Here is an 18,241-nt window from a genome sequence, read left to right on the forward strand (position 1 = left end):
TGCAATTCGCAGCGTTTTCTGTGCAAATTCCACACCGCATCAGAATTGCACTCCGTGCATGCGAACCGCTGCGAGTGTGTATGTCGACAACACCCCGAAATCGGTCTGCAAAATGCAGTACGATGTGCAGAATCAGAACGCATATGTGTGAATACCCGTGCAATCTAATTCTAGTTGCGGACCCAAATAAGGGTCCTGCACCTTTTTGGTGCAGATGCGGTGCGATCTGAGCCATACGTAATGTACGGCTCATATCGCACTGCACAGAATTCGCATGTGATTTGTACAGGAATGCAGTGCGGTTCCTGTGCGAATCACATGCAATGTACCACACCATATTAGTGTGAACCTAGCCTAAACGCTGGTTTAAAAAAAAAAAAATTCTATTTCAGCATGCATTTTAACTTTGGAAAAAAAGAAACTTCTATAGCTCTCAGCCTCCTCGAAATCTGTAAATTCCTTTTTTTTCCTGTTGCTGTGATCTAACTTCCAGTTAGAGGGCCACGTTCTTTCCCCATGGTCTCACTGTATGTAGGAACGTAGCCACACCCTCATGCTCTCTCCCAAGATGGGACTTGAAGTGTGCATAAAGCAGTGTACATGACTGCAACTAATGTGCATTGCTTGTTCCAAACAAAAAGTGAGGGGTAAAAGAAGCAGTTCGGAAGCCAGAAGACGGCATTTCAAGGAGGAAGAAAAACAATTTCATGAAAAATAGATTACAGAGCCACAATGTAGTGAATGTATATGAATTATTTTTGGAGAACAAAGATATTGTTAGTGTCACTTTAATAGCCTACAACTAGCATTTTCTAAAAAAAAAAAGTTTTTTTTTACATCCCGAACCAGAACAGACTTTTGAGTGGGTCAGGGGAAATACCATCACATCAAATGTGTATTTATCCTCTGTTTTTGAAATGTCCCTTTCATTTTCAGCTTCTGCGCCAAACAACTTCTACACCAAGCTAGCCAAATTTATAGAGGAAAACTAAAAGTGTATAGGAATACACTAAAAGAGACCGAACATTAGACTGGCGGCACACACAAAAGCAGCTTGGACCTTGAAGAAGGAAATACACAAACCACCACAAGTCCCAGCTTCAGTATTTAGAATCCGTGGCACCAAAAAGTTCCATCCAGGCCACAAGGAAACCAAGAATAATGCAGTTTCTGCAGCTTCCACAAAGGCATCCGGGGTGATCCAGTGCAGCTCGAACAACAGAAAGACAGCAGAGTGCGTAAATTAGAATAAAAGCAACCGATTCATTGATAAAATGTATACCACACTTACAGTTAAAATCTGTTAGATCAGCATGGGAAGCAGAGGGCACCAGGACAGACATATAACCAGGCTAAGCTGAAGTAGCAGCAACTCCCGATCTAAAAGCCGGCATACAGGGATTTTGCTCTGACAGCTGTCAAAAGAAGCACCTTTCCATTGGTCTCCTGCTTCCCACACTAATCTACCAGATTTTACCAGCAAGTGTGCTATAAATTTTGTTAATAAATCAGTTGCTTTTATTCTAACTTGGATCCTGCACTCCTTTCTGTTGTTTGGAACTTGAAGTAGGGGGCATACCCTGAAAGCTTGTCCTAAAAATTTGGATGTTAGTGGAAATAAAAAAAAAAAATTACAGACCATACACAAATGTTTCTGTTGCAAGTGCAGTAATACGGCTACAAGCACCTCAAACAAAAGCAGCCAGAAAGAGTGACAGCTCTTGTAGTACACTTGATATTCCATCATGCTAATATTAAAGGCAGTCTGAATGCTATAGACAACTGAATATTACTAGTGCAGCTACTGAAGGTTCCAAGCACTTAACACAATGTATATAGGAGAAGATGAAAGAAGTGCTTCTCATGCAATAAAAACTGATATAATGCAACAAAGATAGACCTCTATCTGCAAGAACAGTATTATAACAATATTCTATCATTTAAAGCCTTGCTAAAATAAGATGCACTCCGGCTGTATAAATGTAAAGAAGCAACTGTACACGTAACAGGTTTTTAATGCATCAGGGAATATTTAGAGCCCCTATAGCACCAGGTATAGAAGTGGTTACACATATCAATCACATCAGAAGCAGCACCATTTGATGCAGATCAAAAGAGAAGACCACAACGTTATTAACATTAGCCTTTGATGTCACGTCCAATCATCATTCTATTTTTATTGTTGCTCAGATGTAAAAGCCGTATAGGTCACAAAATTGATCACTGTAAATGTGAGATCCCGGCTTGTTATTGTCCCTTAGAGACTGCAGAACATGCCAGAAGAAAAGAGAAGGAGAAGACACAGGGTCAGTTAGTAGGATTAAAGCGTGAACTCACCTGGGAAGATAAACTGTTGTCTATGCTGAATGTAGTAGGCAGCTTTTAATAAAAGATGACAGCAACCACCCAGGCAGAATGAGAAAAACAAGCAGTTAGAGAGTATCAAGAGACCTGTCAGAGACTGCCCCACATGCACTTAGCCAATATAGTCTGCATGCTGTCTGATTGAACACAGCTCTTGTCAATAAAAGTGTTCCTCAGCTCAGTCTACAGGGACATTTCCCCAGGTGGATACAGACAAATGTTAATAGGATTTTTACCAGCCATTACACATTATCAATGCTTCCAGAAACACATTTATGCAAGCAACTTTCACTTACATTTTACATGCTAATTAAATGTATCTCAACAACATGGCTCCGATGTCATTACCTTCATTTTAAAAGATCATTAATGGGGTTTTATAGTTGGAACAATGCATATAAAACTGACATGCACACAACAGTCATTTCGCTCATAAAACATGATCCAGCTTTTATATGCACTCCTACACCTATACACACATACACACAAGTATATGCACACACACAATTTTCTGTCATTTATATTTTTTATGAAGTCGGAGTCACACCGATTAGCACAGTTCCATTGCCTATAATTGTATACGATTTGAATGGTCAAACCACGAAAATTTGTATCAGTGTGAACCAGGGCTGAAAGTCTTGTACATTCAAGAGAATTTTTAAATTAGGTTTTAAAATTTTCCATTTGAATTCAGCATCTTTATTTACCAGTACATCTTTCCAGTCTACAGAAATAAGAGCTTTTCATAATCATTTAAACTTTTAATTCCTGCACTTGATTGTGTAGGCCCTTTATGGAATTTCAACATTACACCGTGTTCCAAATTATTATGCAAATTATATTTTTCTCAGTTACCTAAATAATTAATGTAAATAACAGTCAGCATAATTCTCATGTTATCAACTATTAAGAGTACAATTCAAATTTTATTGAACAAACCTCCTAATGATAACAGTATTTTTGTTAAACATAAAAAACTTACAATGCACTGTTCCAAATTATTACGCACAGTAAGTTTCAAAACACTTTATAGGTTGTAAAGAACTGAAAATTGTCATTTGTTGTGTTTGCAGCATATTTACTGAAATCAAAAGCTATTTCAATCAAATTAAATTAATTTTAACAGGTCACGTTACATTGTAACATAGAACCCCTTATTTGATAGCAGCTTCACAAGTCTTGCATCCATTGAACTTGTGAGTTTTTGGACAGTTTCTGCTTGAATTTGTTTGCAAGATGTCAGAATAGCCTCCCAGAGCTGCTGTTTGGATGTAAACTGCCTCCCACCCTCATAGATCTTTTGCTTGAGGATGCTCCAAAGGTTCTCAATAGGATTGAGGTCAGGGGAGGATGGAGGCCACACCATGACTTTCTCTCCTTTTATCCCCATAGCAGCCATTGATGCAGAGGTATTCTTTGCAGCATGAGATGGTGCATTGTCATGCATGAAGATGATTTTATTACAGAAAGCATAGTTCTTCCTTCTGTACCAGGGAAGAAAGTGGTCAGTCATAAACTTCACATACTTTGCAGAGGTCATCTTTACACCTTCGGGGCCCCTAAAGGGGCCGACCAGCTCTGTTCCTATGATTCTGGCCCAAAACATGACTCCACCACCACCTTGCTGACGTTGCAGCCTTGTTGTAACAGGGTGGCCGTCCACCAACCATCCACTACTCTATCCATCTGGACCATCCAGGGTTGCACGGCACTCATCAGTGAACAGGACTGTTTGAAAATTAGTCTTTGTGTATTTTTCTGCCCAATGCAGCCGTTTCTGCTTGTGAGCATTGGTTAGTGGTGGCCGAATAGAAGGTTTATGCACAGTTGCAAGACTCTGGAGGACTCTACACCTTGATGTCCGTGGGACTCCAGAGGCACCAGCAGCTTCAAATATCTGTTTGCTGCTATGTAATGGTATTTTAGCAGCTGCTCTCTTGATCCGATGCATGAATCTGGCAGAAATCTTCCTCAATGTGCCTTTATCTGCACAAACCCATCTGTGCTCTGAATCAGCCACAAATCTCTTAATAGTGCGATGATCACGCTTAAGTTTTTCGTGAAATATCTAATGTTTTCATACCTCGTCCAAGGCATTGAACTATTTCACTCTTTTCGGCAGCAGAGAGATCCTTTTTCTTCCCCATATTGCTTGAAAATGGTGCTCTGCTTAATAATGTGGAACACCCTCCTTTAGTAGTTTTTCCTTAAATTGGGCTCAGCAGCCAATCTAATTATCACAGGTGTCCGAGATTGTTTTCAGTGATCAAAAGAGCCCTGAGACACAATGCTATCCATGAGTTAAACTGAAAAACAAAATATTTACTCTTTGTGACACTTAAATAGAATTTGCATAATAATTTGGAACACGGTGTATGGTTGCTGGTGCCCAGATGATTCTGAACATGCACATCTCACATGGTATCAGATCTTTTTAAGAAACAAATTACTAAATCCAGAGCTTCCTCACCAGGTTTTTTGACATGTACAACATAATGGTCTTTAAAAGTAAACAATTCTTTGTTCTACAAACACGTTTCATTTGATGTATGGCTAACTGAAATTGCCTATAATAAAGGAGGGCACTTCTGATTGCTGCATTTTCCGTTTGTAGAAACATAATAAAACACATATTTATTAAAATAATCAATACCTATTGTAATGGTCGTGCGTACCTGGCACCTTAATGGCAGGATGGGTATCAGTCATTTTGTTCACGTCACAAGTCTCCTGTGCCATTTCGTCATAAGAAGGCATAGCACAGTGATCTTTTCCTCTCTCCTCCAAACTCCTCCTTTTAGCTCAAGCAATCCACAAACTCTTAGCTGCTGCCAGACAACCCCTTATCTGTCTGGTAATAGGACTAGCAGGATCTAATGCAGGCCATAGACGGGCAGAAAACCAGCCGTTTTTTTTTATTAAAACGAAAAATCGGTTGTTCAATCAGCCGACGTTACCATCATTGGTAAAAAAAAAAGTCGGCTGATTTTTGTCCCGTCTACAGCCGGCAATTATATAGAATATACAGAAGAAGACGAAATAGAATATGCAGAAGGAGAAGAGATAGAATATGAATAATAAGAAGAAAAAGTTGCAACATTGTATCTATTTGTATCCATTTCGGATACTGATGTTTCTATTCGGATTCAAATAGATACAATGTTGCTATACTTTTAAATGTCAAATAAAATATCAGACTGAAATTCTTTTTTTTTTCTTCTTCTTATTCATATTCTATTTCTTTGTTTTCTCCTTCTTCATATTCTATTTCTTCTTTTCTTCTTCATATTCTATTTCTTCTTCTTCTTTATATTCTATTTCTTCTTCTCATTCATATTCTATTTTTTTCCTTTTTCTTCTTTTCCTTCTTCTTTCATGTCTCTGCTCATGCGCATTTTTTAAAATCGGAAAAAGATCGGCAGATTTGTCCATCATTGCCGTGAAAATCGGCAGAACGACAAATTTGGCAGATTTTTTCTCAGCAGGACCGATAATGGAAAAGGGCAAAAATCACTAAAAATGGCCGACCGATTACCGCACTAATGATCCGAAAACCGGCCGATTTTTTTTCGGCTGATTTTCGGCCGTTTTTTATCCCTTCTATGGCCCGCATAACTCTCAATATACATGGCAGGGCCCTCAAAAGGGTCTGACTTAGCAGCTTCAGTGACCAGAAAGTTACCAGACATTGGGTCATAAATACCTTAGTTAGGATATGCATATCTGTCTCTTGGAGAAGCCATCATCATCCCACTGTATGTCATAACTTCTGAAATGATGACAGTATCACAAGAATAATGTCATATTCACCTTCATCAGTATTGGGTAGCATTTTGAACCCAAACACCCCTATGCTAGGAGGTAACAGAGTGGATTAGGCCTCCACACCCCTTCTATGAGAAATAGATATCCAAGACCTGTCACATCTGTATCCAATTTGAAGCTAATATCATGCTGAACAATAATCTACCAGTTTCTAGAATGCAACCTGCACATATTGAAAGATATTCATATTAGTATAAAACTGTGTGTAAAGGAGGGCCATGATATAATCAAACATGGTGACACCCCATGACCCCTCCTCAGCCGCTTAAAGCGGAGTTCCACCCAAAAGTGGAAGCTCCGCTTATCTGTCTCCTCCCCCCTCTGCTGGCACATTTGGCACCTTTTGCATTGGAGGGAGGAGCGGGTACCTGGTTTTGACAGGTACCATCACCCACTTCTGGCTTAGTTCGCAGCAGCAAACTGAGCCAGATGTTCGCCCCTCCCCTGCCCCTCTCTGGGACACTTCGCAGGTCCCAGAGGACTGTGGTCCAAATACAAAGCACAGCACACTTTGTGCTTTCCCATAGTCAAGATGCCGACGCCAGCACTCAACAGCAGATTGAAGAATCAGTTCGGGGTGAGGGTGGTCAGATGGTCTCTGTCAACACCCCTTTGATACCACAGAAAAATAGGGCACCAGCACATTTTTGACAGCTCTCATGTACCATCAACGAGAAACATCTGCAGATGACACCTTGCTCACTCTCACTGAACTCTGCTGAAACTTTGCAAGAACCTTTTTTCACCTCTTTTTTTTGCTGTGGCTTGTTCTCTTTGTTGTTTTGTAATACATTTGTGTTTGAAAATATTTATTTGACCTTTTCATTATTAAACCCTATTTTGAAAAGTGTTGCAATTGTCTCTAAATGCACTAAAGCAAACTAAAAGAATTCCCGTCACTTGAAGAGTGCTACTGTAGTATAATCCTCTGAATATACAGTTGTGGCCAAAATTATTCAACCCCCAATGCTGTAAAGGGGTTTAGGGACTATAGTGTACATTTGGAATTGTATTCAGAATCAAATCCTACAAGGACGTTGTAACTACCCAAATGCAACTAAAATGACATCAATTGTTTATGTAATACAGTAGTAAATGGTTCTTATGTGGTTTCTTCATTGCCACAATTATTCAACCCCTTAAAGACTACCACTCTGAAGAACAGAGGTTCATACAGGTGCTTTCCATCAGGTATTGAAAACACCTGTGGATGTCACCGAGCAGCAATCAAGCATAATAAGCACCAATTAGGCAGCTTTAAAATGACTGTGATACTCAGCTCCTTCTAGACATTTACTGGTGTGGTTACAAACATGGTGAAGGCAAGAGAATGGTCCAGGAAGACAAGAGAAGAGGTGATTTCTCTTCACAGGAAGGGCAATGGCTATAAGAAGATTGCAAAGATGTTAAACATACCAAGAGACACCTTAGGAAGCATCATTCGCAAATTCAAGGCAAAGGGCACTGTTGAAACGCTACCTGGTCGTGGCAGAAAGAAGATGCTGACTTCGACTGCTGTGCGCTACCTGAAGCGTAGAGTGGAGAGAAGTCCCCGTGTGACTGCTGAGGAACTGAGAAAAGATTTGTCAGATGTGGGTACAGAAGTTTCAGCCCAGACAATAAGACGCACACTGCGTAATGAAGGCCTCCGTGCCAGAACTCCCAGGCGTACCCCCTTGCTGTCTCCAAAGAATAAGAAGAGTCGACTGCAGTATGCCAAAAGCCATGTGGACAAACCACAAAAGTTGTGGGATAGTGTTCTGTGGACTGATGAAACAAAATTAGAACTGTTTGGGCCCATGGATCAACGCTATGTTTGGAGGAGGAAGAACAAGGCCTATGATGAAAAGAACACCTTGCCTACTGTGAAGCATGGTGGAGGGTCAATCATGCTTTGGGGCTGTTTTGCTTCTGCAGGTACAGGGAAGCTTCAGCGTGTGCAAGGTACCATGAATTCTCTTCAGTACCAGGAGATATTGGATGGAAACGTGATGCAGTCCGTCACACACCTGAGGCTTGGGAGACGTTGGACCTTTCAACAGGACAATGATCCCAAGCATACCTCCAAGTCCACTAGAGCATGGTTGCAGAGGAAAGGCTGGAACATTTTGGAGTGGCCATCGCAGTCACCAGACTTAAATCCGATTGAGAACCTCTGGTGGGACTTAAAGAAAGCAGTTGCAGTGCGCAAGCCTAAGAATGTGACTGAACTGGAGGCCTTTGCCCATGAAGAATGGGCGAAGATACCCGTAGATCGCTGCAAGACACTTGTGTCAAGCTATGCTTCACGTTTAAAAGCTGTTATAACTGTAAAAGGATGCTGTACTAAGTACTAAGATTGAATGTCACTTGGGGGTTGAATAAAACTGATAATGCTGTGAGCACAGAAAAGACATTTGTGGTTATTTCATTATAACTGTTATGTTATATTTGTCTGACCTACAAGTGCCTCTTTAATGTAAATGTAAGCAAGATGACTGAATGATCAAAAGCAATGTCAAACTGGCCAAAACACTCAATTTCAGTGGGGGTTGAATAATTTTGGCCACAACTGTACCTGTCTGTGGTGACGGTGTTTGTTACAGATGTTTATTCTAAAATCATAATTGTTATTGCTAAGATTGTGAGTTTCCTCCCTCCCAATAAAGAGGGGGTGGTGGTAGCTTCAAGAGTGAATTGCTTAGTTAACTTAACCCAGTGACTCTCCGGCTGCTGGCACCTAGATTGTGGTCCCGTAAGCTAAGCTGGAAAATCTTTGTGCATGGTGCAGCTCAGAGTGGCACTGTTAATAAGTGATAGCGCGGTGTGAGATTGGCCAGTCCTTTGTCACAAGTTGGTGAGAAAGGAAGGGGTCTGAGATCTGCGTTAGTCACACCTATAACTTTATACATTCTGCCTCATTTGCTTTCCACAGCATGGAACAAATTATTGTTCCAAAGATCATTAAAAAAAATTTGTTAAACAAAAGATGACTGGAAATGGTAGTTTTGGTATAAAGGGACATCAAATCATTAACATGTATCAAAACCCAAGAACAAAAATGTACTACATTGCAGCTTACATATCCTGTGGTGGTTTCATTGGGGTTTTTTTTCAGATTTTTTTTTTTGTTCTTTTCACCTGGTGTTCCTGCCAGTAATACACTTCCTGTCCTAGGTTAACAGTACTTATGTAGGAGTAGTGTTGTCTCCCTAGGACAGGTGTGTTAGATAGTAAAGGAACGCACACAAGGCAGCCGCATTTCTGGCAGCATTTCTTTTTTCAGTTGTACAATCAGATTGTATAGTGTGATGCCAGCTTTAAGGATTTCATGTTATACATCCTACAAGAGCAGAGTGGGTTAGAACCGTTTTCAAGTGTGAAAAACTGCAAATGTTGGGTATTGGCATATACCATCCATTAAAATCTTTTTGTTTTGCTTGTGAGAACATAAAAGGGAACCCGCCAATACAGAAATAAGGAAATGCTACTGCTGGCTTGATTACAGGGTACAGCTCCAGAACTTTCCTTGCTTTAACTAGAAAAGTCACTAAACAAGCATGTTGAGAACATGGTGATGGGTTCCCATAAACCATGAGATCAGTGTGGTCTCCTAAAGTGATTTCATATTAAACTAATGTTTTCTGAAGACAAAAAAATGATTCTTGCCTTGCAACATTAATATTCTGGTTTCAATTTCCACAAGGATACTTTCTACATGGGGTATATGCTGTCAAGTGTTGGCGTGTCTTGGTTTGCATGCTTTGGTTTCCTCCCACAGTCTAGTAGACATACTAGAGGCTTGCAATAGGCAGCCAGAAGAGAAACTGCTCCATTTACTTTGTACTGACATAACCCTATCAGACACCAACTGCCTACAAGTGTTTTCCTTCCTTTCTAGTGACAGGCAGATTTGACCAACTGCAATATTCCCTTGGTTTATAATAGAACCATGACAGTTGTAGCTGGGCACCCCTGGATATCCACCAAACTCTAGGCGCCTGCATAGTTTGCCTTGTAGCAGCTCCAGCTCCTACTGGGAGTTACAATTAACCTGGCAAGAAGCTGGCATTCCTGACCTATTTGTAATGGATGCATACCCGAGGCTGACATCCTTACTCTGGCTTTATTACTTGGTGAGTGTCTGACCGTAGACACCTGGCATTCCAAAGCTTAGCCTGTGAAGGTAACCAAGCAGTAAATCCAGGATAAAAGAAGATATTCCTGGAGTATGCACCTTCAAAAGCAGGTCATCCATGACAGGTTCCATATATCTGTCCTCCCAAACTGTCCATACTGTGTAGTATCTGTTTGACGAAGGAAGGAGCCCCAGACTGGAAGATCCTTTGGGTACAAGAGAGATGCAAACAGTGTAGTGTATGTAGTGTTTATGTAAAGTGCTGCAGAATAACTTGGTGCTATATAAAAAAGTAAAATGAAAAATAAACAAATAGTGTTTGTTAAAGGATTACAGTAATATATGAGATAAAACAAATGTGGGAAAATACATTGAGCAGCACAACATTATGACCACCCACCATAACCTCAACTTCACTAGACCTTTGAAAGTATGCTGTGGTATCTGACACAGAGCTGTCAGTAGCAGAACATTCAAGTCTTGTAAGTTGCAAGTTGTGACCTCCATGGATTTGACTTGTTTTTCCAGCACATCTGGTCTGCAGAATTTGGAGGCCAAGTCAAAACACCAGCTTCATTGTTTTCCTTAAACTAGTCCTGAACTAATCAGATCAGGTCACCCTCTTCCAAGGCTCTGTGGTCCAATTTTGATGCTCATGTGCCCATTGTGAACATTCTTGGCTGTGGACACAGGTCAGCATGGACACCTTCACCGCTCAGCCCTATATGAAACAAATGGTAATGCACTGTGCGTTCTGACACCTTTCTATCGGAACCAGCAACAACTTTTTCTTTTATAATTTGTGAGAAACCTCACTTAGCTCTTCCCTAACAATACCCCTGATCTTACCCAGTAACTTGAAATCAGGGTCAGAGTGGGGTGGCTGCAAAGTTGACAGAATTGTTGGAAGCGGTCAGCCAATCCTTTCAAATCTCCCAGAGAGTGCTGCGTGTTCTCATCTGCCAGAGGAGCTGACGCCATCTGGAGGCCACTGTCGCAGCTTCGGGTCTGAGTGGTGCTTGGATTAGGCCCTGTCCGTCAGACCCATAGTACCGGAGTAGTAGCCGGGACAAAGGAGCCCTTAGGGAAGCAGATGATGGCTGATAGCTACTTTTGGGGGAAGATGAAGTGACTGGGGTAAGCGAACCTAGCTCAATTTGCGGTCAACTTGGGCTGCCTCTCGCCTTTTTCAACTCTTGTATTGGATCAGACTACATGGGGGAGCTTTCGCTCCTTGCGTGCATCAATGATCCTTGGCCGCCCATGTCCCTGTTGCTGGTTTTCCTTTTTTGGACAACTTTTGGTAGGTCCAGACCACTGCAGATCAGGAACATCCTCCAAGAATTGCAGTATTGGAGTTGCTCTGACCTATCTATCGTCTAGCTGTTAAAATTTGACCATTGTTAAAGTTGCTCAAATTCTTATGCTTGCCCGTTTTTTCTGCTTTCAAACACATCAAATTCACGGACATGTTTTCTTGCTGCCCAATATATCCCACCCACGTTCAGGTGCCATTGTAATAAGAAGATCAATGTTATTCACTTTACCTGACAGTGGTCATAATGAAATGACTGATCAGTGTATATTAGGAGAATAAAGTATAATTCAATGGCAATTTATAAATATTGTTGAGCCTAGCTGGGATAATCAGTCAGTCACTAAATGTAATGTTGATGAAAAACTGTGATATATAGGATACATGAAAGAAATATGCACTATACATTTTCACATGCATATCTAAAGGTCTTCAGTTCTGATGGTTTCACTATGAATTCTATGAACACTGACTGTATAACACACACACAGACCATGAAAATTTCTGGTTAGTTATTTTCCTCTTCTCAGTCTACAGAACAGTAAGAGATGACATGAGCACAAAAGAATTTCTGTAATGCAGTGATCTAAAATAAAACTGAGAAACACGGCAACTGAAATGTATGTCTTATTTTTTCCAGGCAAAAGTTGACTGAACTTCAGTGCAACAATGTGTGGGACAGACCAAAAATCTGTTTGTCTTGTGTCAGTGAATGAGTGAGGGGTCTGCACAGCTGCCAAGGAGCAAAGTCCAACAGCTACTGCTCTAACTTGCTCCATTATTTTTACTTTGGCATCTTGCTGTATAAAATATGTAGCATAAAATTAACTTGTTGAACAAATTCTCTTCTACAAATCCCACTTTGCTACTGGTTGTCTTGATTAGTGAGATCTGAACCAGAGTTTGTCCGAACTCAAAAGTATGCTGTCATTGTTGGGCCAATGAGCTATGGGCAGGAGGTTCCCTGCCTTGCAGTTGATGTACACAAAGGGGCGGAGATACTTGTGACATTGTTGATTTAATATGGCCATGTGGATAGGTGAGCATGTGCTACTGTGGAGGAGGGAAATAATACAAACCTGTTGCTTTATCCTGCATTGGCAAAGCACATAAAAATAAAAACTGTAACAAAACTGTAGGGAAGATAGAAATAAGAAACTAATCTTGTGATCTTGAGTTTATTATCCAGTGAACTAATGATTAGTCTACAATCGCCTGAGGTCCTATCTCACTGACAACAACCTTCTTGGCCCTTTACAGTCTGGCTTTAGCTCACTACACTCCACTGAAACTGCCCTACTAAAACTCACTAATGATCTACTAACTGCTAAAACCAATGGCCACTACTCCGTACTCTTACTACTTGACCTCTCTACAGCTTTTGATACGGTTGACCATCCCCTCCTCCTCAAAAAACTCCACTCTTGACCTGCGAGAATCTGCTCTCTCCTGGTTTTCCTTTTCCTCCTACCTATCGCAGCGCTCCTTCAGCGTTACCTATAACTCTGGCTCCTCCTCTCCACTCCTTCTTTCTGTAGGGGTCCCTCAAGGTTCTGTCCTTGGACCCCTTCTCTTCTCCATCTACACCTCTTCCCTTGGTCACTTGATAAACTGCCATGGCTTTAAGTACCATCTCTATGCTGATGACACACAAATCTATATTTCTACTCCTCACCTCACCCCTTCAGTCTTCTCTCGCATTACTAACCTACTAAGTGACATATTGGCATGGATGTCACTCCACTTCCTCAAACTCAATCTTTCCAAAACTGAGCTCTTAGTATTCCCTCCAGCCCATGCCCCCTCCACTGACTTCTCCATCAAGACCAATAATACAACCATCAGTCCCTCCCCTCATGCCAGGGTACTAGGTGTAATGCTAGACTCCTATCTGTCCTTTCAGCCCAAAATCTAACCGATGTTCAAATCATGTAGACTTCACCTCCGCAACATCTCCAAGATAAGGCCGTTTTTACCTCTGAAACTACTAAGCAACTTATTCACTCCCTTGTTATATCTCGGCTTCACTATTGTAACTCCCTACTCATTGGCTTACCTCATCGCAGGCTATCCCCTCTTCAGTCTATCATGAATGCTGCTGCCAGACTCATCCACCTTACTAACCGTTCCGTATCTGCCATCCCTCTCTGCCAATCCCTCCACTGGCTTCCCATTGCCCAATGGATAAAATTCAAAACATTAACAATAACATATAAAGCCATTTATAACTCTGCCCCAAATTACATCACCAATCTTGCCTCCAAATATCACCCAAATCGTACTCTCCGCTCCTCACACGACCTCCTGCTCTCCTGCTCCCTTGTCTCCTCCTCCCATGCTCGTCTCCAGGACTTCTCAAGAACTTTCCCCATCCTCTGGAACTCTCTACCCCAATTTATCAGACTATCGCCTACTGTGATCACTTTTAGGCGATCTCTCAAAACTTATCTCTTCAGGGAACCCTATCCTGCCCTCAGATAATAATGGAATCTTCTACTCCTCCTACCAGTCCATCCCCCACAATTAATACCTTTTGTACCACTAGTCCCTCCCTCTTAGATTGTAAGCTCCAAGGAGAAGGCCCTCCTAACCCTCTTGTATTGAACTGTATTGTTGCTGTATCGTCTCCTGTTATATTGTAAAGCGCTGAGCAAACTGTTGGCACTATATAAATCCTGTATAATAATAATAATGATCTACAATATGCATGCAGGATAGTTCAGATTTTTCAAACTTCACTGGCTACATGCCTACTCCAGGTGGTAAATTCAGAAGCAGGATGACAGCCTTGGAGACTGCAGATTTAAAAACCAAGAAAAGAAAACAAACGGCAGCTCCCACATATCCTTACTTTAGAAGGGCACAAACACAGGAAGGCACTTTGCCATGCAGGTACCATCGCAGTGCCTGTAATAGTCCTTCATAGACAGAAATGTTTGTTCTGGTGAATGTTTATAATATTTATTTACTCACCTTGTTTATTTTTCATCCATGTGCCTGACACAACCAACCTTGGCAACATTCCAATCTCCCTAATTCCCCAAGCTTGCTGTGTCAGAGGTATTTTATTCCTCTTGGTCTTTCTACACATTCATGATAGGACACCTGCTTGCTGTCCCTTGGGGGTAAATCTTGGATCCTTACTTACTTTGTGTACAAGTAATAAAAGTGATGTATTCTCCATTCATTCAGATCTTTAAATGCACCCCTAAAAGGCCACGGTTTCAGGAAAATCACATTACCTTAATTCACAACATCTCTTCCTCATCTGATATCTTATGACTACACTATTGATCTGCAACATACCTGCTGCTGCTAATTTCCCATAAATTTGCATCAGCATGTTCTGCCTTGAGATTATTAGCTTTTTTGTATATGCTAGAATGTTTCAAGTCCTTGGGGCAGCAGACATAGTAAAGTTATAAAATATAAAAATCGAATACAAATGCTCTTAGAATACAATGAGAACAAAATACAAAAGAAGTGAAGTGCACTGGATAGTGTGGTTAAACATTTATAAATGATGAACTGAATAAAAAGAAATACACTCACAAACAGAATAAAGATATGTCACATGCCAGGTAGATGAATGTACACAATTCACACTCTATCAATAGTCGGCTAATAAAAATAAACTGGTCAAGAAGCAATCCAGCTAAATGTGCATATATGTCACAACATTCAGAGGATGACATGGCCCATGAAACCAAAGCAATGGCTCAAGGTGAATGAAAAAACCCCTGCGCTTAGATGACCCTAATAATAAAAAGCTGCTAGCACCTACTAAGTACCAGTGTAACATAAACCAAAAAACTATAAAATTGGTGCAGCGGACGCCATATTGGGACTCCATGAAGCCGCATGTCAGGAGGACTGCCGATTACTGTGCATGATCGTTTGCCTACATGTAAGTGGGTATTTATGTTTTTATTTAAATAAATTGGATATATTGCACTATGGAGCCTGTTTGGTTATGTCTCTGAGTGGAAGATAGTGGTGTCGGTAGAGCGGTGGAAGAGGTCTGGTTAAAGTTACCATCATTCCGGTCATACTGAAGGGATCAACAGGAGATTGCCTGACTATCTTTGGAAAGCTGGTTGGCCCTTGAGGTCATTTCAAGGAGGTGAGGGGGCACTCAGATTGTTTTGGGATTCCTGTGGCACGTATGACACATCCACGTGTGAAGAGTTCCTCACCTGTGTGCTCATATTGGACTTTTTATCACCCCGTAGTCACTTGTTAAGTGCGTGTCAATTGCATTTTGACACCAGTGATTGATTCATGCTGTCACTAAAGGGGGTTCATTCACTTATGTTGGTTTATTTGCTCCGTATGTATTTTATTAGTAGCGCTGCACCAATTTTATAGTTTAATGGCTCAAGGTGAGCGTCTCATACCCGGGAAGCTGTCATGTTTCAAGGCTCTGCTCACCTCTTCATCAAAGTATTGGCAGTGCCCGATCTGTCAATGTATTTTCCTCCTCTACAAGGCATGTCCCACCAATACTCATTAAAGTGTTACTAAACCCACAACAGTAAAATCAGTCTGAATATGCAGAAAAGCATCTGATCTTCTCTGATCCTTCCCTTCCTCTACTGTCCCCAGTCCATCTACTGCAAGTACAGAGCTGCACATGCTAAAGATTTTTTTTTTCTTTGGGAGGGTGCACGTGATAAGCAAAGGGCCAAGAATCACTGTCCAGACAGAGGGTCAGGGGTTATGCAGCTTCATAGGACAGTCATAGCAAAATGAAAATTCCTTCTACAGGCTTTAACCACTGCTCAGCTGGACACTGATAGAAGTCACAAGACAGCTCTAACTGCTGATGTGAAAAGGTATTTAGCAGTTTATATTTACTAAAATGATTGCATTTCCATGTTCTGTGTACTGTGGGAGACCAGATATAGTGAATGCAGGGTCCTGGGCTTAGTAACACTTTAACAAAAGATCTGGGAATATACAATCGCTGTACGTAGACCAAGAAGTGACGGTAAAAAGAATTAAAGTATAAATATTATTGGTAAGCTTCCCGGCTTCGCCTTCACCCACTCACATTTAATGAATTTGGCATATAGGTCTGCACCAGTTGTGTTGTTTGTTTCACTGACTATATATGGATGAAAAATTAAGTGACTTGAGTGATAAATATGCATTACAAGGAAGGGACTTGAGGTAAGGACACGGTAAACAATTAAAAAATAATTGCAGTAACCTTTTTATCCATTCTCAAGTTGTATTCTAACTTGTTTATGGCTTTCGTGACTGGTCTGCTTTAAAGCAGTTCTCTAGGAAAAATCAATCTCAAGACCTCTGCAGCCCCATATACATGTCCCTCCTCACCATAATCGCATGTCAAGCTGAAAAAATGCCCCAAATAGCCAAAACTGTGCCTCCTTCACCAATCTCCTGATTGAACAATGGCAGATTAAGTAGCACATTGATGAGGTCTTCCTCTGGTCTCCCTTCCTGTAAGTGTGTTACATTAACAGCACTGTTCAAAGGAAAGCTTGGCTGTGTGAGTCAGAGAGCTATGTTGCCTTCTCCCAGTCTGTGTCAAGCTGTTCAAGGGATTACAGGAAGCTAATATAAAGATTGATTTACGTTCTTCTTGGGTTTGTATATAAATACAATTAATGATTTTCATTTAATAAATAACTTGTGTGTTTTCAGAGTTAAACTTGTTTTTTATGTTTGACTGGAACCTTTTCAGTTTACATTCATCTTTGTCCTATCAACAGGGAATTATACAAAACTGTCAACCCACCTAATCAAAGCTGTGGTAGTCAGACTTATAAGGCTGCTGCACTTTCACACTGAGAGCAACAGTTTGACACTTGTTTTAGTACCTTTATACCAACATACATCGATCAGCCATAATATTATGAACACCCACCAACAGACCTCTGAAGGTTTGCTGTGGTATCTGGCCACCTGTAGCATATCCTTTAAGTCCTGTAAGTTGCAAGGTGGGGCCCTACATGGATCGGACTTGTTTTTCCAGTACAACCCATAGATGCTTGAGTAGACTAAGATCCAGAGAATCTGGAGGCCAAAACAAAACCTCAAATTCGTTGTGTTCCTCAAACCAGTCTTGAATTCATCCAACCAAGCCACCTTCTTTCATTGTTCCGTGGTCCAGTTCTATTGCTCATGTGCCCACTGTAGGCTCTTTTGGCTGTGGATATGAGTCAGCATGGGCACCATGACAGGTCTGCGGCTACGCAGCAAACTGTGTATAAAAGATGTGTTCTGACACCTATCAGAACCAGCATTAACTTTTTCAGCAATTTGAGTTACAGTAGCCCTTCTATTGGGTCAGACTACACAGGCCAGCCTTCATTCTCCACACCCATCAATGAGCCTTGGACATCTATGACCCTGTCGTCAGTTTTCCTTCCTTGGGACCACTTTTGGTCAAAGCCGACAACTGCAGAACAGGAACATCCCACAAGAGCTGCAGAGTTGCTCTGACGTAGTCATCTACCTGTTACAATTTGTCCCTTGTTAAAGTTGCTCAAATTCTTATGCTTGAAAATTTTTTCTGCATACAAGGCATCATTAACTTCAGGGACAGCATGTTCACTTGCTGCGTAATGTATCCCTCCCACTTTCAGGTGCCG

General features: G+C 41.1%; 1 protein-coding gene across 4 annotated transcripts in view; it reads right to left on the reverse strand.

Annotated features, from left to right (window-relative positions):
- The window catches only part of KSR1 (kinase suppressor of ras 1), a 226,595-nt gene that overhangs the window by 39,320 nt on the left and 169,034 nt on the right, over nucleotides 1-18,241 (reverse strand). For 3 of the 4 annotated variants that reach the window (XM_089678511.1, XM_089678509.1, XM_089678508.1), the window contains one exon: nucleotides 2,338-2,379. The exons of the other annotated variant lie outside the window; for it this stretch is intronic. In XM_089678511.1, coding sequence (XP_089534637.1) covers nucleotides 2,338-2,379 — 42 coding nt within the window. The remainder of the gene's footprint in view (nucleotides 1-2,337; nucleotides 2,380-18,241) is intronic. 4 annotated transcript variants of the gene reach the window in all.

The sequence above is a fragment of the Staurois parvus genome, unplaced genomic scaffold (assembly GCF_062004578.1).
Source record: "Staurois parvus isolate SC_StPar_1 unplaced genomic scaffold, SC_StPar_1.0 ptg000206l, whole genome shotgun sequence".
In the NCBI taxonomy this organism is placed as follows: domain Eukaryota; kingdom Metazoa; phylum Chordata; class Amphibia; order Anura; family Ranidae; genus Staurois; species Staurois parvus.